Source organism: Canis lupus, chromosome X (assembly GCF_003254725.2).
Source record: "Canis lupus dingo isolate Sandy chromosome X, ASM325472v2, whole genome shotgun sequence".
In the NCBI taxonomy this organism is placed as follows: Eukaryota; Metazoa; Chordata; class Mammalia; order Carnivora; family Canidae; genus Canis; species Canis lupus.
Window position 1 is genome coordinate 35,763,729 of NC_064281.1, and position 25,389 is coordinate 35,789,117.

Sequence of the window (25,389 nt, forward strand, 5' to 3'; positions counted from 1 at the left end):
ATAACAAATAATTGAGGTTCAAAACCTGAGTGTTGTCTGTGTTCATGTCTAATCTATACTTGCCAGTTCTTCCTGGGTGATATCCCCCCTTACATTCTCCTTCCTTCTTAGTCCTTACTACAGTTTGGTCCAGAGACACTTGACATCCAGCTGCCCAGCCTCAGTTTCTTTCTGCCCCAAACTGCCCTGTACATAACTGTTACAGATAAAATGTCTGTGTGTCCCCCCCCATCAACCAAATTCATATGTTGAAGCCTAATCCCCAATATGATGGTATTTCGAGGAGTTTAAGTAGGTCCTGAGGGTGGCGCTCTCATGAATTGGATCAGTGCCCTTATAAAAGAGGACCAGATAACACTCTTGCCCCTTCCTCCATGTGGGTACACAGGAAAAAGGCATCATCTAGGAACGAGGAAGTGGGCTCTCACTAGACACCAAATTGGCCAGCATCTTGATCTTAGATTGCTAGCCTCCCAACACTGTGAGAAATAAATGCCTGTTATTTATAGGGTCTCCAGTCCATAGTATTCTGAGATAGTAGCCTGAGCTAAGAAAGCAGCAAGGACAGATTTATATCTCAAATATGGTGTTTCTTCTTGTCACTCCCCTGCTAAGAAATCTATAGTTGCTCCTCAATGGTTACAAAATAAAGTCCAAATGCTTCATTCTCCATGATTGGTCCCAGTTGACCTTTTCCACTTACCTTTTTATCTTCCTCTACTTTTCTAAATACACATTTAAACACCATGGGCTGGGGCGCCTGGGTGGCTCATTGGTTACGTCTCTGCCTTTGGCACAGGAGCCCTGTGTTAGGCTCCCTGCTCAGTGGAGAGCCTGCTTTTCCCTCTCCTGCTCTCCCTACTTGTGCGCTCATTCTCTCTCTCTCTCTCTGTCAAATAAATAAACAAAAAACAAAAAAACACATGGTCAACAGATGGGCAGTCCCATGACATCAAGGACTGATGTCTTGCTCATTCATCACTGTGTCTCTGCATTGCAGGTTTTCCTGAATGAATGAACCATCCTCTCCAACCACTGTTTCCCAACTTGCTGCTTCCAAAAGGTCCTTGGCCAATCCTACCCCTAGCCCCTATGCATCCACACACTAGGTGTCTTCTCCCTCATTCCCACAGCCAGAAACAGCCCTTCCTCTCCTCTCTGATTATCTGACTCCTAACCATGTCTCCAGGTTTGACTCAAGTTCCAAATTTAAAGGCTTCCAGAACTTTCCTTTTTTTTAAAAAAATTTTATTTATTTATTCATGAGAGACACACAAAGAGAGGCAGAAACACAGGCAGAGGGAGGAGCAGGCTCCCTGTGGGGACCCCAGTGAAGACTCAATCCCAGGATCCCAGGATCATGACCTGAGCCAAAGGTAGATGCTCAACCATTGAGCCACCTAGGCACCTAGCCCATGCTTCCAGAGCTTTCTAGCCCATCATATCTTCCTCTTTAGAAGAGCTATTGCACTTTTGGTACCGCTCATTCATTTACTCCACATCCTCCCCCATCCACGAATGTCAGGAAGCAAGGCAGAGACCTGGAAGGTTTGTTAGATATTCCAAAGTCATAGAAAGTGGAGTTCCTAAGGAGACCAATCCTCACCCATGGTGACACTTCTAAGCAAGTAGCTCGCTAGATTTGGAATAGGTTGGAAAGAAAAATAGTGGGGCAGCCCTTTGGAGAAAGCTATTCTTCCAGGGCCCCTGCAACTCCTAAGCTTGCAGTGTTGCTGCAAAGACCCTCTCCGGTCTGGTCCTTGGCATGATTCCTTTTTCAATATAAGTTTTATTTTTTTGTGCACCTCTGCTGATCATGTGAATGAAAGAGGAACAGTTGGAAGAGCTGTACTCGCTTCACAGACTGTCTCCCTACAACAAAACTGGGTGGTCATGACCTGACTGGCCTACCAATCTAATACAGGGTAAACTCATTTGAGGAGAAACCAGCTTTAATTGTTTAAAAATCACTACTTCACTCTGTTAATTCAACAAAGAAAGGAATAACTATGCCAATAAAATGTTTTCTCCCTAAAAAAAAAAAAAAAAAAAAAATAGAATGCTGGCCCTGCAGTAGAGGACCTCACATTCTCATAGTCTAGATTTACTATATACTGCCTCATGTTGGGTTAATGATCTTTTTGTATATATGTCTTGTCTCCCCAGTTTTGTAATGGTAGAGCCATGTTTTAAACTTATTTGTCCCCTTCTCCCCATATCTAGCCCTTAGCATGGTGTTCACTAAACATGTTCCTTTTTTTCAGTATTATTTATTTTGAGAGAGAAAGGGGAAGAGAGAGAGCATGTGCAGATGCACACACACACACACACACACACGTGAGTTCGGGGAGAGGAAGAGGGAGAGGGAGAGAAGCAAGCAGACTCCCTGCTGAGTGCAGAGCCTAGATTCAATTTGGGGCTCCATCCCTGAGATCATGACCTGAGCCGAAATCAAGAGTTGGATGCTTAACCAACTGAACCACCCAGAAGCCCCTCAATAAACATCTTTTGAATGAATAAAATAATAATTTGATTTGCTATATCCCCCCTCTGTAGATTTCTCCCTTCACCCAGAGAAAACAATGTCCTATTACCCATTTGCAGTACTTAAGGGATGGCTCTTATTATCCTTGTTTTATCAATGAGGAAACTGAAACACAGAATGGTGAAGTAAGTGTTCCAGACTGCAAGTGAGTCATGGTTGCTTCATTCAAAATAGAGGCTGAATAGTTTTGGAACCAAAGACAGCTCCATTTCCATGGTGCCAGCATGTAGCTTTCTCTCTTAGATGCTGAGTATAAATTATGCCCTATTATATACCCGTAGAGATTTCATCAAAATCATGAACATGAACATGTGTATGTTTGAAGTCAGAGTTTGGTTTGTGCAGAATAATAAATATTCTTTTTTTTTCCAGAATGAATATTCATTCTTATGTTCAAGATCAAGTTGTATGAAAGGTAACATATGATAGATTCCAAGACATTCCAGAGAGGAAAGAGTGGGTGGCAGCTGGTGAGCTGCAAGATTTTTCTTTTCATAGAACAATTCTTGTGGAAGAAACAGCATTGCTGCCTTTTTCTATTTTCAGCCCAAAGTAACACTTAACTAATCTAATTATTATTCAAGTGAAGGTGTATAGCTAGCTGCTAACCTTCATCTGCAAGTTTTACAAAACTAATAATATACACTAGAGGATGCAAATGGGAGGTCTGCTGCAAACTTGAATTCACATAGAAGGTTTATAGTTTCAATTTGGACCACGTATACAAGGATATTTACAACATATCTATGAGGCAACAAACCCTCACGTACCCATCAACCCAGCTTAACAACTAGAACATTACCAATAGTCCTGAAGCCTTCTAGCCACACTCATCGCCTAGAAATAATAGGGATGAGCTGCCAACTGTTAAAAAATCAGGACATTTCACCTAAAAACCCAGATATCCAGCTTCTCTTGAAAAACCTGGCACTGCTGGGCCCGCATTCCTGTAGGGAAATAAGGGGTTGGGTCACTCCTCCGGTTCAGCACATCCCACCCTGTGTCTGCTATCTGGCTGTCTTCCTTCATCCACATGACCTGTCTGGCCCTGAGGCATCTGAGTTCAGAAGCCCTGGTATGTGTGTCTCCTTTCTGCTTTCTCTCCTCTGACCCAGTTCAAGACCTCCATTTCCCTAGTTCTGCCTCTGCTTTGGGGCACCTCTTTTCTGGGTGGCGCAGGACCTTTCAGAGGCACTAGGACTCCACGGAGATGCACAGATGAGAAGAAACTGTCTCAGCCCCCAGTGGACGTGAGCCGTGTACATCCTAGTGACCTGTGTACAATCGCATATTATATAAGACAGGCAATAATGGGAATGGAAAAAGGGCGTAGGAACACAAAGCAGGCAGAAACTGTGTTAGTCATGGTTCTCCAGAGAAACAGAACCAAGAGGATTGATTGATCGATTGATCAATCTGGAGATTGATTTTAAGAAATGGGCTCACATGACTGTGGGGCTGGCAAGTCAGAAATCTACAAGGTAGGCCAATAGGCTAGAGCCCCAGGGAAGAGTTGATGTTGCAGCTTGAGTCCAAAGGCTGTCTGCTAACAGAATTTCCTTTTCTTTGGGGAGCCTCAGTCTTTTTCCTCTTAAGGCCTTCGATTGCTTAGATATGCCTCACCTACATTATGGAGGGTCATCTGCTTTATTCAAAGTCTACTGACTTAAATATTAATCTTTTAAAAAATAAATTTTAATTAAAAAAAAGAATTTATTTATTTGCCAGAGAGACAGCGCAAGCAGGGGGAGCGAGAGAGGGGAAAAGCAGACTCTCTTGGGATGCCTGGATGGCTCAGGGGTTGAGCGTCTTTGGCTCCGGGTGTGATCCTGGGGTTCTGGGATCGAGTCCCGGATCGGGCTCCCTCTGAGGAGACTGCTTCTCCCTCTGCCTGTGTCTCTGCCTGTGTCTCTGTCTCTCATGAATAAATTTATAAAATCTTTAAAAAAAAGAAAAGAAAAGAAAAGAAAAGAAAAGAAAAGAAAAGAAAAGAAAAGAAAAGAAAAGAAAAGCAGACTCTCCACCAAACAAGGAGTCCAATGCAGGCCTCGCTCCAAGGACCCTGGGACCATGACCTGAGCTGAAGGCAGATGCTTAACCTACTGAGCCACCCAGGCACCCTTCAATGTTAATCTTATCTGAAAAACAACTTCACAGCCACACCTAGACTGAGTTTGGCCAGATATCTGGGTACTGTGATCTGGCCAAGTTGACATATTAAAATTCACCCTCACAGACTGTATGGGTGCACGTGTGTGTGTGTGTGTGTGTGTGTGTGTGTGTGTGTAGGTTCATTTAAGAGGCAGGAACACGGGGGAAGAACATTTTGTGTGGAGGAATCGTTGTGAACCAGGGAACAGAGGTGGGCTTTGTGCTGAGTATGTTTGGAGAATAATGAGCAGTTCAGTGGAGGAGCACAAAGTGTGAGGACGGCGCTGGGGATTGTGGGGAGGGGTGGTGAGGGGACGAGGTGGACAAGAGGGGTGAGGAATGGTTGGGGACAGGAGAAAATGGGATTGGGGCTTGAATGGGAGGTGTCAAAGTGTTTTGAGCAGGGAAGTGGCACAATAAGACTGTTGTAAGAAAAACCTGGACTTGAGGTGCCTGCGTGACTCAGTCCATTAAGCGTCTGCCTTTGGCTCAGGTCATGACCCGAGGGTCCTGGGATCGAGAGCCCCATGATGGGCTCCCAGTTCAGCGGGGAGTCTGCTTCTCCTTCTCCCTCTGCCCCTCACCACCTCACGCACGCGCCGTCTCTCTCAAATAAATAAATAAAATCTTTAAAAAAAAAAAGGAAAACCTTGGACAGACTTGTAAAGGATGGGGCAGAGGAGAAAGAGTGAGGCAGGAAGAGCAGGGAGGAAGTTTCTGGCATAATAAAGATCAGGCTTGAGCAAAGCTCGAACTATCGGGGAGAATTCTTATAAACATGTATATTCTGAAAGTGGCACTCCTGCAAGAGAGAGAGATTACTCCCTACTGATGTAAAGGTAAGTAAGAGCCTCAACGAGGCAGTGGGACAAGACTAGTTGGAGAGGCACAATGTGGGAAGGAGGAATGGTCTGCTTATGGATCACAGGTAGGCTAGAAGAGAAATGGGAGTCCAAAAAAAATCACTGAGGTTTTAAGTCTGGGTGTGTGAAATGATGATGCCTCCATGTGAGATAAAAGCCAGAAAAAAAAAAAAAAAAAAGAAAAAAGAAAAAAAGCCAGAGACTCAAGTGGTTTGGGAGCTGATGGGGAATCCTGTTTAGGACTTGCCAAGTTTGAGGTGTAGGAAGGGCCCTGGTTAATGGTGTGTGGGGCCCTAGCTTCATGGGCTGATTTGACTTCCGCTGGTGTCCACCAATTGCCAGGCCTGTCAATGACAGCATGTCCTTGGGCTTTCTGTCTGTGCGCAAGGCAGGGCTGGTTCTCCTCCCTTCTAGAGCCACCGTGAGGATTAGATGAGCTAATAATACGTATGAGGCATTTTTTTTTTTTTCATATGAGGCATTTTAGAACCGTGCTTCTGAACAGACACACAAAACCAGACCATGAAAAATGCAGCTCCATCTTCCCAGAAAATGTGAAAGAAGTGTTTCAAAGCATTTTCCTTGTGGGTCTCCACATTCCAGGAGGGCTCATCTGCCCTGTGTGGGTGGTGACACAACTGTGATGAAACTGAATTTCCATGATAAATCTTTCCTGCCTTTTGGTTCGTAACATTAGGATGGCCAACATGGAGGAAGACTCCCTCAGGAAGAGGGTTCGGGTTCTGCCTAAGTACACAATTCTACATTAATAGAGTACAATGGGCTGGACAGTATGATTTTGACTCCCAATTATAATGTGTAATTTTTTTTTTCTATACCATCAGGCAATTCTGACACCGGCTGGGAGCCCTACATTCAAATTCTTTCTGATGCTGTCTCCAGGTAGATCCTATAGGGTAAGGGTGCAGTCCTACATGATTGCCCCCTGTCCCCCACTTCAGATGTCACAAATCCAGATTATTACCTGTGCTTCTGACCAACAGCCACAGATCGGAGCTCCCAACAATCCCCACCTTTGGTTCAAATAATTTGCTGGAGCGGCTCATAGAGCTCAGAGAAGGGTTTCACTTAATAGATCGCCAGTTTATTATAAAAGGATGTAACTCAGAACAGCCAGATGGAAAAGAGATGCACAGGGCAAGGGCGGGGAGAAAGAGAGGGAGGCTTCCACATCTTCTGCAGGACCCTGCCACTCTCCTCACATCCCCACGGGCTCACCAACCCAGAAACTCTCTGAACCAGCCTTTTTGGGTGTTTATGGAGGCTTGTTACATAGGCACGATTAAATCATGGGCCATTGGGGGTTGAATTTAACCTCCAGCTCCCCACCCCCTCCCAGGTGGGCAGATTGGGACCGAGAGGTCCAACCTGCCAACCAGCGCCCACCCTAAGGCACTTTCCAAAAGTCACTTCATCAACCTAACAAAAGACCTTTATCACTCACTCTTTTCACAGGAAATTCCAAGGGTTTTAGGAGCTCAGTGCCGCGGAATGGGGGTCAAAGACCAAATACGTATTTCTTATTCTAAATCACAATCTCATTGACAGTCCTAGCAAGAGGTCTTTAAAGAAATCAAAATTCAAACGTTGAAAAGGTCTAAAACACTTCAAAAATGATTAAACCTAGCAGCCACCAAGGTCTGTAAAACGACGGCAATAATCACCAAAGCAGGAGGGGGTGGGGGAAATAATTAGTGAGTTTTACAAAGCACAGAGTGCGTAATTCCAACACAGGACAGTGACTGTGAGGTTCTGGCTAAGTTCTGGATTGCCCGAGAGAGAAAGACTGCTAAAGATGCCATTACCTAAGACGCAGCGTGGAATCTTGGAGGCATGTGACCCCTTTCGTTGTATTTCCAAGAGTCCTCCTCTTTCCCTAGACAAGGCAGCCTCGTTGTCCCCGCCCCTCCCGTTCTTCCAGCTCAGAGCCTCCACCCAAGGCTTTCCTATTTATCCTTTGTACTGGCTAGTCACCTTGCACGAACGGAGGCAGAAATACACTGGGTTTTTCTGTTTGAAAATGTTTTCAGCAGTGTTAGTGGTAGTGAAGATACCCTCCACGTAGCTTGGTTTTTCATCTTGCCATCTTTGTGGGAGGAAAGTGAATTCCAGGCCAGATCTGCTACTTGGGAATATAATTGCCCAAATCATGCCTAGTTTTGAATGTACCAGCCCTGACCCTCGGAGAATAAGAGTGTACAGCAATATCTCAAAGTCTAAGACTCTTCTTTTCCCTTTAGAACTTTTATCAGCTTCCATAGTAATATCTTCCTAATCACAATTGACCCTGGAAGAATGTAGGGATTAGGGACGCGGATTCCTGACCAGTTTAAAATCCACATGTAACTCTCGCCTGCCCCCAAACCTTACCACTAATAGGTTACTACTGACCAGAGGCCTTTCTGATAACAAACAGTTGATTAACATTTATATAGTATTACATACTGTATTCTTAGAATAAAGTAAGCTAGAGAAAAGAAAACGTCATTAAAATCATAAGGAAGTGGCGCTTGGTGGGCCCAGTTGGTAGAGATGTTGAGCCCCATATTGGGTGTAGAGTTTACTTTAAAAAAATCATAAGAAAATATAGGGGTACCTAGGTGGCTCAGTTGGTTAAATGTCTGCCTTCTGCTGAGGTCACGATCCGGTATCCCCTAGGATCAAGCCCCAAACCGGCTTCCAACTCAGTGGGGAGTCTGCTTCTCCCTCTGCCCCTCCCTCTGCTTGTGCTCTCTCTTTCTCACACATGTTCTCTCTTTCTCAAATAAATAAATAAAATCTTAAAAAAAGAAAATACATTGATAGTCCTGTACTGTAAAAAGATCCATGAATAAATGGACCGCGCAATTCAAAGCCCTGTTGCTCTAGGGTTAACTGTACTGTAAATTAGCTGGCAGTGGAAGCTGATCTGCTTTATTGGGAGCCCGAAACAAACAGAAACTCAAAAAGGCTATTACACTTGAAAACATAAAAGGAAACTCAGTGGGCGATGCTTTTACTTCCACACCTAGTAATTATCCTTCTGATTACAGGGGAGTTCCGCCCTCCCCGAACCTTATTCCCTATCCACACTAAAAGGAAGGATGGGGCAGTTGGACCTAGGAGATCTTTCCTCTGGACCTTGCAGAAAAACTACTGGTAATCGCGAAGGTTCACAAAAAGGCTCTGAGGTTTCTAGCTCTTAGAATCCCTTTTCCTATCACCTTTCTTCAAGCTGCAAAATAGTCTGATTATCTTTCTGCAAGGTTTTAGGTTTTTTGGGCACATTATTTCTTTGCACCACGATAATGTGATTTCAGTTTATCTTAGTCTCAGAGAATGGTGATGGAATTTACTTAAAACTATTTGCGGAAGCAAAATGATGGATTTAGATTCCTTAACGTGCCCCATATTACAACAACTTGCCCAGGGCGGGCATTTGCACTAATTACTCATCATCAAACATCTATTGGGCAGTGCAGAGTTGTGACAAGTTCCCTCTTCTCTGTGGGCTCACTCAGAACCGCAGCACAACACGGTGAATGTATCAGTGGCTTAAACAGTGGGTGCATCGGCTTAAACAGTGGGTGCCAGAGCAACTCACTCTGCTAGAAGAGTTAAGACAATGGGGACAGAGACAAGTGTATACATACTTATATCGACCATGTGCTAATTTCTCACTCCTCGCAAAGCATTTTCATGCACTAGCCCCTGAATCCCAACCACCTTTTGAGACAGAAACTATTTATTTTTATTTCTTATTTTTTTAGTAATCACTACACCCAACATAGGGCTTGAAGCAATGACCCCAAGATTAAGAGTCGCATGCTCTCCCGACTGAGCCAGCCAGGATCCTCGAGACATTAACTAGTTTTCTTCTAACTATAGATAAGGAAACTGAGGCACGGAGCTCTCAAGTAAGTTGCCCCCAGTCACACAGCTGGTCAGCAGCGAAGCAGGAATCTGAACTGCCAGTTAAAGGATCCGCAGTTTTTAGGCTTTTGTCTGCTCAGCTGTCTCTAGGGAGGGGGGAAGGGGATGGGGTGGTGCAAAGAGTATATTTGCTTCAACATGGGCCATCAACTTAAGAATGTCTGGGAATGTAAGGAAGTGAGAATGCAAAAATGTTTCCCTGGTTTCAGCTTTTCCTAACCCTTTTTAGGTTACTTCAAATAAAATTTGCAAATGACTGCCATGTGGAGAAGATATGCAAATAACCGTTTAGTGGAAGAGTCCTTCGGAGTGTTATGAAAGTTGGCTCATTTAGCTACCTCAAGTGTGCACATCATACTTTTTCAGAGTGAATGTGTTTGAAGACAAAGCTTTGTATGTTTCCTGGCCTCCTTTCCAATTTGATATTCCAATTATAACATATTGATTAACAAAACACCCTAGTGGCTTGAACTGAGTATGCTATGAGCAGGGGTTAATTGAAAATAGGAAACTGCTGTATATTTTAATTCTTTTAGGTACTCCCATGGTGGTACCCTGTACATCGGCTCTACTGAAATGTAAAACAAGGCCCAGAACCGAGGATATCAGGATATCCCATTGTTGCTATTTGCAGTTCGAACTGTCAGAACTATACCTTTTCAACCTGTTTACCCTGGTCTATATTAAAAGGAAACCGAAAGCAGACCAAGCAGAAACACCTCACCAATGCTCCGTGAGAATTCACAAATGTCAGGGCTGAAAGGGACTCTAAATGGTCGTTAAGCTTAATGATTCTCAAGGGGGGGCATTGTGGATATCTGTATTTTTGGTTGTCACAATGACTAGCACAACTATTGGCATTTAGTTGCCAGGAACTAGGCAACCTAGATGTTTTACAATGTTGGTCAGTTCCGTGCTGCAAAGAATTGACCCGCTGGACATTCACATAAAGGAAAAAGTAGCTCATCCTAAAGCCTGGAACTATTTTACACATAGAAATATTCTCGCCTACTTTCGATGTAACATTGAAATCTCTATGAATGTACTGTAACAATTGAGAGAAAATGTTACTGTTTTGTTTCAACCATTACCAACACTTCCATCATTTTGGAAAAGGTCAGCAGTGGCAATGCTGCTCACCGTACTTGAGTTGCGAAAACACTATTTCCGTTTGCGTTTGTTGATCACCCTGAGCAGGGGTCTATCATCGCTTAGCGTCGTCGGGCGGGAGCATTCACACATTAAAGTACATCGTTTTGTTACAATCATTTTTATTCTACAGTTAGGTCACGTTTTTTGAAATTGTGTGTTGTCAGGTTTAGGTTATATTATCTATGATTTGTTATTTCAGCATGTTTAAAGGGGGCGTTAACAAGCGGTTGTCATAAAAAGGAATGGAGTCTTCTACAGGGTTTATGTAGCCCAGTCAACTCCTTATATAGATGAGGAAATGGAGACCCAAAGCAGTTAAGCAACTTGCCGGGACACAAGTGTTATGTTATCTCCCATCTCGTTAGAATTTCAGTTTCAATTTTAAAAATCTGAAAGGGAGAGAAGCTACGTGGTAATTTATGCGATGAGCACTAGTTATTTGAATTCTGGCAGAAGACCCTTTGAGGGATGGTGGAAAACCCTGTATATTATTTAATTCTGTCAGTCTGAAGGTTAGAAGAGAGGGGGGAAAAGCGTTTTTAAGAACCACGTACGCGCGGCTGCTCGCTTAAAGCCGGGGATCTACTAGTCAACACATTTTCTTCTATTTAAGGGTCTGTGTCACTGAATCAAGAACTAGGGGTAAAAAAAAAAAAAAAAAGAACTAGGGGTAGCCTGCTTCGGAGGGGGCCACAAGAAGGGGTTCCTCCGGCGGCAGAAACTCATTTCCTGCCATCCCTCATTTACTGCAGGGGCCTGAGGGCCACCCCCACCCCAAGCAGATAACGCCGTAACACGTTCTTCGGCAGGCCCTAACTGCGCCTAGCCACAAACACTGCCGACTCTGGGAGGGCCGTTTGCAAGCCTCATGAGCGCCCCGCGGGAGGAAAGGAGGGGCCTAATGTCGCCGTTGTTCCCACGGAGGGCCAGGGTCCCGGGAGGGTACGCCAGCACCGCCTCAGGTTCAGCGCCTGATTGCCTCATTGTTTCCTCACCGCGGATGAAACAGGAGGGGCTATTGCGTTCCTAGGCGGTGCCCCCGCTGCCTAGGCAACCCAGCAGTTAAGCGTCGGGCCACCAGCCCTCGTCCCCAGATCCCCAGCACTCCCGCCCCAGTCACTATTCCCCCCTCCTTCCTCCTCCTCTCCCCCCTCCTCCTTTTCCCCTTCTTCCCCCATTTTCCCCTCTTCCCTCTCCTGTCCCCTCCCCCCCCACCCCCCCGCATTTCAAGCACTCAATTGAGGCCAAGGCTTCCAGCTTCACAAAATGGCCACCGCGATCAACACCTGCGGTCACGTGACCCGCCGTCCTCCCAGCTTCGGGCTTTCTTTTGCTTGACTCCGGTTTCGCGGAGGCTGCCCGAGGAAGAGCAAGGGCTGGTTAATTCTAAGAAATCTCCAGACGCCCCCAAGCCCGAGGACTCAGAGAAAAAAGAACGAGTGCGCAACCGAAAAGAACAACAACTGGGAACACAGGGAGAAAAACAGTAAAGAGGCCTAGGTTAAATTTAAGACCTCGCAGGCGGAAAACGGGACACGAGTTATCGCGAGATCTCAAGAACTCAAAGACAGGCTAGGGTATCAGCGGAGAACAGGGGAACTGAAGCTCAAGGGAACTAGGGCAGCATTTGGCGCGCTGAACTCCAAGGTAGGACGACAAGCCAGGGACGGGACTGAATCGGAAATCACGCGAGGTTTGGACTTAACCAGCGCGCAGTAGCTAGGCAGAAGTCACAGCGGCAGGGGGAGTGCGGGTGTGAGAGGGCGGGCCTACGTCTTACGTGCTGACGTAGTAGCCTTTCGAGTGGGTATATTAGATCCGTGGTCGCGCCGTGCGCTCCAGAGCCGCAGTTCTCCCGTGAGAGGGCCTTCGCGGTGATTCTAACTCACTCAGCAGAGGAAGACTCCGAGTTCTCGGTACTCTTCAGGGATGAGTCATGTGGCGGTGGAAAATGCGCTCGGGCTGGACCAGCAGGTGAGCTGCAAGGAGCCTACCGGGATGGTTGTTGACCTAACTTGGCTTATGGCGCAGCGCTAACTGGCACTCTTAGTTCCCATTTCCTGAGTGCCTCAGGCTGGCCAGTGTCAGTGTTTTGCAACTGTGGAGGGACGGGAAGGTGGCAGAAATACTGGTTATGGCTCTCGCTCGGGCCGGGGCTCCGGCCTGGCCCGCGGTATTGTCCCTGGGCCGAGCACAATGGCGGCTTTTGTGTGTGCGTGCGCAGGCGGGTGGAGGGGGAGGGGGTGCGCGCGCTCTCGCCGAGACGCGCACGCGCGAACCTCGACTGGTTAGTGACCCAGGGGTGGTGGCGGGGTGTGTGGTATGTTGGTGCGCGAACGGGGACCTTTTTGGCCTCTTGGTCTTTCGACTCATTGCGCGCGCCGCCTGGATTCCTGTCCCAGAGACTTGGCGGCGTCGGTGTGTGTGTGCGCGCGCGCGAGCGCGCAGCGGCATTGGTGTGCGTGTGCGTGTGAGCTGGAGGGACGCGGCCCTGGAATGTAGGAGGGGGCGGTGCGGGGGGGTGGCCTTCGCTCGGGGTAATGGCGGCGGCCGCCTTTGTGTGGGGCTGGGTGCCTGGGCGGCGCTGCGGCCCACTAGCGGGAGAGAGCGGGTCCCGGGCTGGCTAGGGCCAGGAAAGGAAGATGGAATGGCATGTTGTTCCTCCCGGGCTTCCTTCCGTAGGCCTTTTCTCTCAGGCTCAGTTTCCGCAGGGGCCATGGCATGTTGGGTGCCGCGGCGGCCGAGGCCGCGTTTCCGGAGTGGAAAGTTTTGTGACGCAGAAGATTTCGGGGAGGAGTGGGGGGAAGGGGAGGGAGTAATGGGTCCTTGCGTGCGCGGTGGCGCTGGGCTCTAGATAGAGATTGAACGCGGCGGGGAGACTTCAGGGAGATTAGGGACTTGGAGCGGCTCCTTTTCCTAACTTGATCCAGATAGTCTGTGTGAAGATTTAGCGAGGGTCGCGCGTTGTTTTGGGCGGTACCTCGGGTTGTATGACCGTTCCCGTGTTTTAGTGACGTTTGATCCAGGAATCAGCCGGAGGAAAAATACCCGGAATGTAGCTTGGGGGAAATAAACAGTTTCGTTGTTGACTTGTTGCTGCCTGTGCAGTGAAATTGTGAAATAGGTCAGAACTCCGGGTCTGTCATCTTAACCGGAATCCCCTTTTCTAAAGCTTTGGGGGTAGATTAGAGGAGGACGTATGCTCTGAGCGAGAAGGGGCTATGGGCTTCGGTGGAAGGAGTCTGCATTCCTCTGCAACAGAGGCACCGTGCTTCGGATAAGCTTTTCGGTGGGATGTTTGGAGATTTTAAGTAAAGTTTTGTTTAACCACGAACTCTGGAAAAATCCTGAAACGAAGTTTAGTGACACAAATTGATAGATTTTAATGTAGTCGTGTGTAATACATTTGTAGAGACTTAACGACCTGTTTCTCTGGGAGCATTTCCCCCCCATTAATGAATCAGTTACATCCTTCAAATTGCTGACACGTCATAATGTTGAATGAAGCACATAGAGTATCTTGTCAAGAGCACAGGCTATCCCCAATTTTAGCATTTTCTATATAGGTGGTGCCGGTTTAAAAAGATTATAGGCAGGAATGAACCTTATTTGTGATATAATTAAAAAGTAGACTAGTTAGAAACAGGCAGCAAGCAAATTCATAACAAAATTGCAACAATTTAATCCTCAGTTTACAGTATCCTTTAAAGCGCTCTTGCCCAGTGTAAAATTAACAAAACTTGTACTGTAGCAAGTGCAAAAGGAATATTTATTCCCGTTGGGCTTTATTTAAATATCAGTCTCTTGTAACAGAAAGCAGGCAACATTGCTAATTCAAAGTATGGAAGCGAGGTGCCCAAAAGTCTTAACCATACTTAATTTCTTTTTAAGATTTAGCATCTGCTTCTAGTTTTCAGTGATTCCACTGATGATGCTTGCAATTTGACCGTATCCGTCTTGAGCTTTTAACAGAAGACTTAATATCACCTCTGTGACATCAATACTGTGTGATTTGGTCTTTTGTGGCTTTCTTTAAAAAAAAAAAAAAAAAAAAAAGTGTCTCTTTTGACACAGTTTTTTCCCCCTGGTATTGCTTGCAGTAGTTTCTGGTTAGTCGTAACAGAATGAGAACATAGCAGATCTTTTTGTAGAATATTTAGGTTTAGAGCTTCCAGTGAAGGAGAGTAGAAATGGAGATTAAAAGTAGTGAAATGTGTTCTCTTTAAAAACATTGAATATCATTTGTGCCATTTATGTCCAAAGTCTTCTGAACCTAATCTCAGTCTTGAAAATGAGAGAATAAATAGGTAATATCTAGTTAGTTTTTAAGAGTGTTCCCATAATTAAAAATGCTTGTGCAATATTAGGGGTAAAAGGACAAATGGTCAGTTAAAATTTGTCTTTTTAAAAGCGTGCTCCATAGGCTTAAAATATTCCAAGTAGAAAGTTGGCATTGGAAATGTCAAATGTGATTGGAGTAAAAAATGAATTCCTTTGCCTATTTGACATTTTAAAATAATTTTAGTTTCTTGGAACTTTTACTATGGAAAATGTTACAGGAAAAATTCATTTTTAGTCAAATGACTTAAATTTGGATCCAACTTTTACCAGGTAGTAACACCAGCATCCTAGTGTGCTGGTTTCTAGAGTATAAACAGTTACTGCTATTTTGTGTTTGCTTAGACAAGTTTCACATCAGCCCCATTAAGCAGGCAGGGCAACTAGGGTTTATTCAATGTTAGAGGACAGGACTAGTTTTCTCTTAGTGTAATATTTCAGCACGCGAGCTGCTAACCATTTAAAACTCTCTTCTAGTTTGCTGGCCTAGACCTGAACTCTTCAGATAATCAGAGTGGAGGAAGTACAGCAAGCAGTAAGTAAACCATTTTATGGATTTCTTGACTATTAGAGCTTTAATAATTTAGTGTTTCATTGGACTTACTAGAAGCATTGTGGCCTTTTGATAATAAAAGGGTCTCAGATTCTTGAGTACAAACAATCATTAAAAAGAACTTGATAGGGGCAGCCCAGGTGGCTCAGTGGTTTAGCGCCACCTTCAGCCCAGGGCGTGATCCTGGAGACCCAGGATCGAGTCCCATGTCGGGCTCCTTGCATGGAACCTGCTTCTCCCTCTGCCTGTGTCTGCTTCTCTCTCTGTGTCTCTCATGAATTAAAAAAAAAAACAAAAAACAAAAAACAAAAAAAAACTTGATACAACGCACAAATTATCTTTGGAAGAGTTTATGTCCATTATGAATCTCTAGCCCAACTTAAAGAGGTTGTGGGAATGTGTTTATTCCTGTTACAGTGAATTTACCAGAATTAAATCCAGTAAAGGGAACATTCAACGTTCGTTAGCTACAGTTAACCCTTTCCTGTGAAGAACATGAGACTTGATGATCGAACAAGGCTATACTGAATCTTGAGATGGTTAGGATTTTAAATGCTGAAGTGAATCATTTTTTTTTGAAAAGTTAGGTATAAAAGTTTTATTTCATTCTATTTTTTCAGAGTTTTTTTAAGATTTGTTACAGATTAGTATTAAGGTATAGGTGATTTTTTTGAATTTATTTTTTTTTTAAAGATTTTATTTATTCATGAGAGACACAGAGAGAGGCAGAGGGAGAAGCAGGCTCCCTGTGGGGAACCCAATGAGGGACTCCATTCCAGGACCCTGGGATCATGACCTGAGCCAAAGGCAGCCGCTCAACCACTGAGCCACCCAGGTGCCCCAGTATAGGTGGTTTATTATTTGGCAGTAGACCTGCTTCAGATTCCTTTAGGTCAAGTCTCTTTCTATAACTCCCCCACCCTGCCCCAAAGGAGGCGGGAAATGGATATAGGCTGTAGGAAGTGGAAGCATTAATTTTTTTTTTTTTCCCCAAGCACCGTTAGGTGGTAAAGGATGTGGCCTCATTTTTAGGCAAGAAGGGCCTCACTGGGGGCATAGAGTTACTTGGTATTTTTTTTTATATTTCACGTTATTTGCCATGTTAAAAGATCTTTTAAGAGTTGATCATCCTAATAGAGATCTTTAATATTTAATTCTACCCAAAAGTTGGAAAAGAAAGTATAAAATTGCGATTTATTAGTACTAGAGCAGGTTGGCTTTCCTTTACTTGGTGGATATACATTATTTGCTTTTGCTTCTCATCCATCGTCTAGACTGTTGTCTTGCCTGCGTGTACAGAACAACAGTTGACTATAGACTCCTCAAACCCCAAGTTAAAATTAAAACTCTCGGTTCCTTGAAATTCTTTTGCCTTTGCAGTTTTTCCTTAATACGTAGTCTTTTTTGGGGAACTTAACTGGATGGAAACAAAAAAGCCTCTTAGTGTCTAATTGCATGATTTTTTACAATTGTTTTAGGTTGTTGTGGTAATATTTATGTTGTAACAGTTTCTGTTTATGACTGTTCTCTGGAATAATTGGCCTTTATTTTTTTATTTTATTTTTTTTTATTTTTATTTTATTTTTTTTTTTTTTAATTTATGATAGGCACACAGTGAGAGAGAGAGGCAGAGACACAGGCAGAGGGAGAAGCAGGCTCCATGCACTGGGAGCCCGACATGGGATTCGATCCCGGGTCCCCAGGATCGCGCCCTGGGCCAAAGGCAGGCACCAAACCGCTGCGCCACCCAGGCATCCCTATTTTATTTTTTTTTAAAATAATAATTGGCCTTTAAAAAAAACTTGTGTTACATTAACCACTAGTGGCAAGTTATATTTATTTGTGGATTTCAAGATAAGGATTTTTATTTACTAAAACTTTGTCTTCCCCTTCCCTTTTTAAAGTTCTTAAAAAGCAATAACCATTTAAAGTAAAAACAGATTCGTTTTCTCCCTCTCAGTCAGACTGGAAGGCTAGATCCTAAAAAAGTTTTTTCCAAGAGCATTTTTTAGTAGCCTGAATTTTGGTAAAAAGCTTTAACTTGAAGTTTTGGCATTTAATTTTGTATTTTTTTTTTTTTCTAGAGGGGCGCTATATTCCTCCTCATTTAAGGAATAGAGAAGCTACTAAAGGTAAGTCAAGTAACTTGGTGGACCTAATTCTTGTGTTTAGAAGTTGAAGCCTAGGGAAAAATGAGGCATTTTGGGAAAACTCCTCTAAAGTCACACAGTGGAAAATTTCCTGTTTGCTATGTCAGATTTCTTTGTGGCCAAGGGCATGGTTTTGTACAAATTTACTGGTGTACTTTGTGATTATAATTATTTACATCGTGATTTCAATTTGAAAAAGGTGAGTAGGCATCCTACTATGTAAACCAAATTGCATGGTGATAACCCAGTTATTTGTGTTTTGCAAAACTGTCGAAAGATGGGTTATTGCAGAATAGTTAACAGATTATAAACAGATCATAACACTGGGCATGCTCCCAAAGTTGGGAGTGACTCTCTGGTTTCATCTCCTTGGGTTTAACTGCTTCATTTGAAAAGTTTTGTCTGAAACTAATGGTTATGTTTGTAATGTAGTGATAACTAGTAGATAATTCGTTATGGGACGATTGTTTGGGTGCTGTATATTCATAAAATAGGTGATCTGAGGCTTGGAGGAAAAATGAAGTTTTAGAAAACTAAAGGTTAAGGGAAGATGCTAAGACAGAATTGGAAGGGTGAAGAAATCCCAGAAACTTGGGGTTTGCTGTCATTCCTTCATGTGCACGTTCAGTCTTTATAGTAGCTTCCCTGTCCTTGGTGATAAATGGCTATAAAATCTGTATTATAGTTTCTTAACTATAGTATCATTGTTCCTAGTTACTGCATATTTTGTCTTAGATTCTCTCATTCTTAAAGTGTTCTAGCTAAAATTGGCTCCATACCTATTTAGTGCTTTTCCCTCTTGATTGCAGGGAGAGATCAAAGGGAAGAGGCAGTATCAGAGGTTTTAGAACTGGAAGAAGGCTAGACATGTAATTCAGTTTTCTTATTGCTAGCTAAGGCTGTCGATCACCTGACTGGCTAATGGTAGAGGCATTAGGCTGAAGGAAAGTAACTTATAAACAATCTCTATTTAATGAAGTGCTATTGAAATTAGTTTAAATCCTCTACTACTAGTCTTTAAACCCTCTACCTGTTGGGCTAATTCACACATTTTTCATTCTCTGTTGAATGTTTATAGTTGTACCCTAGGAATCTGCCCACACCAGTAGTGTAAAGGGATGAGCACTTCCCTTTTTTTCTAGATATTCCTGATTCTTGTCTGAGAGTATATTTCATGTGAACAGAGCATTGTTCTACTTTTTTACTTTTGAAGCTGGAAAATACTGTATCAAATCAAGTAATCTGACACCTTTAGGAATGCAAATAAACATCACCTCTAAGAAACATTGAAGCAGTGGTAACTTTCCTAGTGTAAACTCATACACATCTATAAAATGAATGGTAATTGTGGTGGACTTCAAACATTTTTTTTATAGGCAAGGCTATTGTCCTTTTCAGAGGTGGTATTTTATTCATTTATAACACTTGTAGACTGTCAAATTGCTCCATTTAGTGCACAGTATTTTCTAGTGGAGAAATAAAAATCTGAACAATTTTGTGTGCCATTGTGAACCAGCTCTAAATCTTGGTTGTCTTCTAGTACCATGATAGGAATATTTCCATTATCTTTCCAGTTCACAGAGATAAGATAGTAGTAGAGGGCTTTAAATTCAGAGACCTAGGTATTGTAAACTTCTGATTAATAAAAAAATGGGTTTGCTTTTTTTTTTTTATTGAAGGATTCTACGATAAAGACAGTTCAGGGTGGAGTTCTAGTAAAGATAAGGATGCGTACAGCAGTTTTGGATCTCGTAGTGATTCAAGAGGGAAGTCTAGTTTCTTTAGTGATCGTGGCAGTGGATCAAGGGGAAGGTAAGTGATTTTTATTGATCTTTGTGTCTTGTGTATGCAATTCAGGAATTGGTCTTTAATTTGATGAGTACTCCTTCTTTTACTCTGACCATTAAAGCATGATTTTTTTCCCCCTTAATAGACCACCTATTTGGATGTTAAGCATTATGTCTATATAATCCTATTTTCCTAGTTATAAGAGGTCTTTCTTCCTAAATTGAACTTGTTACATAGAAATTAGATGAGAATAAGAATGCCCCAGGTGTAATGAAATCCGTTACTTTTATATTTCTTTAGTTTTATTTATATTTAAAGGAGTAAGTTTATCTAGTGAATGGCCTATGGTTGAGATTTTTTGTGGTTATTCTATATGACAATTTTAAACACCTTATATTTTTGATTACACAAGTGGTGAACTGACCTCATGCGCCTAATAGCTGTGGTTAGTCCTGTGTGTCCTGATTTTTCGCAAACAGGCCTAAAACTAAAAACATCTTTAATTCAGGTAAGGATTATTTTCTACCTTTTATCCAAAGTCTGTCACACAGGTAAATTGATTGTCCTTTTAAACAACATTCTAGTATAACTGGGACAATTATTTGGTGTGCTGTTTTCTTCTCTTTCCTACCACTAAAATATTTTTGGATGAGAAGTTTAAATAAAGGTGTAAGTTATGTGCTGATAGCAGATATTTGAGACTTGGTTCTTAATTCCAGCATGTGTGAGGCCTGTGTAGGCTGTATAATTTTACAAAAATCAAGGATACTTAATTTTGAAAGTAAAGCTAAGTAAATGACACATATGATCTGATTAATTAAAGAGCCTTATTTTCAAGAGTAAGCAAAATTGACATCCTTGAAGTTAGCCATAATGAACAGTTCAACTTCTCTTTTGGTACAGTTGTAGTTACAGATACAGGAATCTGATAGTGGTTAAGTGATATGATACTGATGAGTTCGTTATGCTATTCAGGTTTGATGATCGTGGCCGGAGTGACTATGACGGCATTGGCAGCCGTGGTGATAGAAGTGGCTTTGGAAAATTTGAACGGGGTGGAAATAGTCGCTGGTGTGACAAATCAGACGAAGATGACTGGTCAAAACCGCTCCCACCGAGTGAACGCTTGGAACAGTAAGTTTTTGAAATGTATATCAATTGTGAGTAAAGCCTCATTAGCTAATATAACAAGTAAACTTACTAATCTTTTGATTTTAGGGAACTCTTTTCGGGAGGAAACACTGGGATTAACTTTGAGAAATACGACGACATTCCAGTTGAGGCAACGGGCAACAATTGTCCTCCACATATTGAAAGTGTAAGTATTTGTGCTTGAGTTGTTAAGACACAGAGGGGCGTGTATAAACTTTTCCACAGCACATCAAAATGAGGTGGGCTTCCTAAAAGCAAATGCAGAGTGTGCCTGCTTTATTTTTTTAGTTAATTAAAAAGATGCCTCATTGGTTATGGAAAGGGGAAGATTGAGTTCAGTGTTAACATTGCTAATAATTGGAAATAGAAATATAGGAAGAACCCCGACTTCTCCAATGTGTATTGAGCCTGAGGAGGTTGATTTTTCTCAAAATAGGTTTTTCATTTAAAGCAGCTGTAAAGTACAAATCAAATTGTTAGGAGTTTTTCCCCCATATTATTCGTGTATAGTAAAAATGGCTCCAGATAGCATTTCTACCTATTTAACTCTGTTGAATTTCTTGACAGTTTAGCGATGTTGAGATGGGAGAAATTATTATGGGAAACATTGAGCTTACTCGTTATACTCGCCCAACTCCAGTGCAAAAGCATGCTATTCCTATTATCAAAGAGAAAAGAGACTTGATGGCTTGTGCCCAAACAGGTAAGTTTACTTGCTAGAGTAAAAAATTGACAATTGTCAAGAATACTGTAATTAGGTTTGCTCTTGTAAAACTAGTACCAAGAAAACACATGGGGTATCTAAGTATCGTAGGGAAACATGAATCCCAGATGTAGCCTAACTGGTATTCTTTAATATGGGCATGCAGTACTTGGCTTGGTATTTCTGGTCTTAGACCTTTGGATTTTATGTTATCACTAGTATTCTCATTGGGATGTCTTGGGGAGCCTATAGAAAGTCCTCAGCCTGGAATTACTGCAATAAGGATAGATTGTTGTCTGTGCATTGCTGGGAAATGAGAACTATTAATATTATTGCATCTGGAATAAGGATAAGAGTATAGAATAGTCTGTGATCCATAGGAATGTGGCCAAGGGGAAAAGAGATGCCTTTGTGGGAAAGGAGCACCTCGCATCTTTTGGGAATGGATGTAGTTAGAGCCTCTAAATTGAGTACAAGTTTTGCTATATTGGTGAGTTTGACCAATATGAGAGTGGCAAATCTCCCATCCCCATTAAAAAAGTATAATAATCATTTGGTATTTTTCCTACCCTATGGAAGTGAGAATGTCATCGTTTGTACACTATCAGTACCTACAAGGAAGTGTTAGAAATTGACCTCACTTTTGAGGCAAAATTGCTGTTTTCTTACACATACAAATGCAAAGAAGTGAGTTAGGTATCCTTCTATAAGGGAAGAAAGTAAACAATTTTGGTTTTATGGGTCATGTGGTCTCTATCACCAATTTACTCATTTCTCCTGTTGGAGTGTGAAAACACCTATGGACTGTAACTTGGGCATGGCGGAATTCCAACAAAGCTTTATTTACAAAGATAAATACGCTGGGTCTTAGTTTCTTGACTTCTGTTACATCTGACCTACAGATGGGTCAAAGAAGTCACTTCTTGGTATTTTTAACTTTGGTGTTAATTTTTAGAAAATTTATTTGGGTGCAAAGTAAAACATTAGTAATAGGGCAGTTAAACTCATCTACCAATACTTATTAAAAAATAATGAGCAGGTTTTTCTGTGGTTGAATTAGATTATGCTTTCTCTTAAATAGGGTCTGGAAAAACTGCAGCGTTTCTCTTGCCTATCCTAAGTCAGATTTATTCAGATGGTCCAGGCGAGGCTTTGAGAGCCATGAAGGTAAATATTGTTAAATGGGACATTATTTTTAAAGCAAGCTTTATGCCCAACTTGGGGCTTAAACTCACCACCCCAATTCTCTACCGACTGAGCCAGGCAGGTGCCACTATAAATAGGACATTATAGAACTTTGGAGGTAGCTGCTGAGAGTTCTTTATAAGGAACTTTGTACTTATTCCAAGTTATTTAATGAGAATGAATTTTCAAGCATAATCAGTGAATTACAGAAGGGAATTATGTTGCAGTAGTTTTTTTTTTTTTTTTTTAATAAAGAATGTTACAAATATAACTTCCTTAAATTACTTCTTAGGAAAATGGAAGGTATGGGCGTCGCAAGCAATACCCTATCTCCTTGGTATTAGCACCAACTAGAGAATTGGCAGTACAGATCTATGAGGAAGCCAGGAAAGTAAGTATGCATTTCAGGGATTATTAGCTTTCTCATTGATTATAATGAAATGTTTTATGACCATGTGAGAGTTGGCCTTGAAATTGATAAAATTTCTTTTCTTTCAGTTTTCATACCGATCTAGAGTTCGACCTTGCGTGGTTTATGGTGGTGCTGATATAGGTCAGCAGATTCGAGACTTAGAACGTGGATGCCACTTGTTAGTAGCTACTCCAGGACGACTAGTGGATATGATGGAAAGAGGAAAGATTGGATTAGATTTCTGCAAGTATGTTAATTTTTAAATGCATAAAATATAATTTTTTAAATTACTGGCCTTTAGTGTGTTTTTTTAAATATAGGATTGCTTAATTTATGGATTCTTTTTAAAAAAGATTTATGTATTTATTTGAGAAAGAGAACAGCATGAGCAGTGGGGAGGAGGAAGAGGGAGAAGCAGACTCCCTGCCTAGCAGGGAGACCTGGACAGGGCTCTATCCTAGGACTCTGGGACCATGACCTGTGTCTGCCTTCAGACACTGAGCCACCCAGGCACCCCTGGTCATTAGTTTTGTAGTTAATCAGCATTGTTGACATTTTAAGATTTGAAAAGTGGTTTTATCTTAGTCCTCTTTTATAAAAAGTTTGCTAATTGTAATTTTAATGTCGGAAAATCAACAAGCTTTTAGTAGAGGCTGAGAATGACCAGATTGGGACAGAGTGAAAAGTAGTAAGTGCTAGTTTTGCTGTGTGCTTGTGAATGATGGCCGAAATCCTGGGCTTGGGTCTTGTGTACATGTGTCCAGTCATGCAGTATGAGGGATATAACTATCAAAATGAATATATTAATTTTAATAACAGTTACACTAAAACTTCTTAAATTCTAAACTTGACAGATACTTGGTGTTAGATGAAGCTGATCGGATGTTGGATATGGGTTTTGAACCTCAGATACGTAGAATAGTTGAACAAGATACTATGCCTCCAAAGGGTGTCCGCCACACTATGATGTTTAGTGCTACATTCCCTAAGGAAATACAGGTATTGTTTGATGCTGCAACTTTTATTTACTTAGGAATTTGTTGATCTCGGTGGATAATAAACATTTTTTTTCCCTTTTAGATGCTGGCTCGTGATTTCTTGGATGAATATATCTTTTTAGCTGTAGGAAGAGTTGGCTCTACCTCTGAGAACATAACACAGAAAGTAGTTTGGGTGGAAGAGTCTGACAAACGGTCATTTTTGCTTGACCTTCTAAATGCAACAGGTAAATGACAATGTTAGCATCATTCTCTAGTGGCTTAGGTAATAATGAGAATCCACTTGGATCCCCTTTACTGCTTTTCCTCCCCATTCAGAATATTCTGTTAAAAGCCTGGCTTTTTATTTACTTATATTTGCTTGTTTTACTAAATGTAAAAAGAACTAAATCCCTATTAGTGACAAAAACTTGGTAATTTTTCACAATCAGGCAAGGATTCACTGACATTAGTATTTGTGGAGACCAAAAAAGGTGCAGATTCTCTGGAGGATTTCTTGTACCATGAAGGATATGCTTGTACCAGTATTCATGGAGATCGATCTCAGAGAGACAGAGAAGAGGCCCTTCACCAGTTCCGCTCAGGAAAAAGCCCAATTTTAGTGGCTACAGCAGTATGTATAAAGACCTCCTCACTTTTGAGTTCAGCATGTTCAACTTCTGGCTTTAAGTGCTCCATGTATAACAAAAGTTATTTTCCAGGTAGCAGCAAGAGGACTGGACATTTCAAATGTGAAACATGTTATCAACTTTGACTTGCCAAGTGATATTGAAGAATATGTACATCGCATTGGCCGTACAGGACGTGTAGGAAACCTTGGTAAGTGTTTGGTTACTTTTGATGGTCTGGTGGTGGTTTTTCAGTGGAATGCATGCAGACAAGAACTTTCCAGGATCTTAAATCTTAAGCACTCCTCTGTTTCTGAGGGATGTGATTAAAGTCTATCTCAGCGATACAAGTGACTTGTAATCTCTTTTCTTGGTATTCTACTTAATATTCTGTGTAGGAAAGTAAGAATACTATGCTTTTGTGGAAGACCTTAACTTAAGTACTTTTTTGGAACTGGTTTAGGCCTTGCCACCTCATTCTTTAACGAGAGGAATATAAATATTACCAAGGATTTGTTGGATCTTCTTGTTGAAGCTAAACAAGAAGTGCCATCTTGGTTAGAAAACATGGCTTATGAACACCACTACAAGGGTAGCAGTCGTGGACGATCTAAGAGGTAAGGCAGCATCCAGGTGGTATATAAAGAGCTGTGTCCACAGTTCACTTTTCCAGTATTTAGTTGTGTGGGCTTTGTATTTCTTGGTTGGTTGCCTTCATCCTTTGCATAAGAGGCATCGGAAGGGGTTGACACAGTTAATGCCAGCTGTTCATGGCTACAGCCTTTAAGATCACTATTAGGGAACATAGGGCTGGATAGGGAGTCATTTGAATTGCAAAATTGGAACTTGAACCCTGGG

At 42.2% G+C, this 25,389-nt stretch overlaps 1 protein-coding gene across 5 annotated transcripts in view; it reads left to right on the top strand.

The window, feature by feature from the left end:
- The first annotated feature begins 12,435 nt into the window (after window positions 1–12,435).
- Window positions 12,436–25,389, top strand: part of DDX3X (DEAD-box helicase 3 X-linked) — a 30,520-nt gene continuing 17,566 nt past the window's right edge. For 2 of the 5 annotated variants that reach the window (XR_004813146.2, XM_025468823.3), the window contains exons 1-15: window positions 12,445–12,618; window positions 15,460–15,517; window positions 17,620–17,667; window positions 19,365–19,497; window positions 20,449–20,607; window positions 20,692–20,791; window positions 21,193–21,328; window positions 22,410–22,495; window positions 22,806–22,904; window positions 23,012–23,172; window positions 23,780–23,924; window positions 24,006–24,150; window positions 24,355–24,536; window positions 24,625–24,742; window positions 24,995–25,148. Coding sequence is in view for 4 of the 5 variants with exons in the window: in XM_025468823.3 (XP_025324608.1) it covers window positions 12,574–12,618; window positions 15,460–15,517; window positions 17,620–17,667; window positions 19,365–19,497; window positions 20,449–20,607; window positions 20,692–20,791; window positions 21,193–21,328; window positions 22,410–22,495; window positions 22,806–22,904; window positions 23,012–23,172; window positions 23,780–23,924; window positions 24,006–24,150; window positions 24,355–24,536; window positions 24,625–24,742; window positions 24,995–25,148 (1,769 nt within the window). In the remaining variant the exon portion in view is untranslated. Of the gene's footprint in view, window positions 12,619–15,459; window positions 15,518–17,619; window positions 17,668–19,364; window positions 19,498–20,448; window positions 20,608–20,691; window positions 20,792–21,192; window positions 21,329–22,409; window positions 22,496–22,805; window positions 22,905–23,011; window positions 23,173–23,779; window positions 23,925–24,005; window positions 24,151–24,354; window positions 24,537–24,624; window positions 24,743–24,994; window positions 25,149–25,389 lie in introns of all 5 variants that reach the window. The other 3 variants (XM_025468824.3, XM_025468825.3, XM_025468822.3) reach the window with 3 other exon arrangements.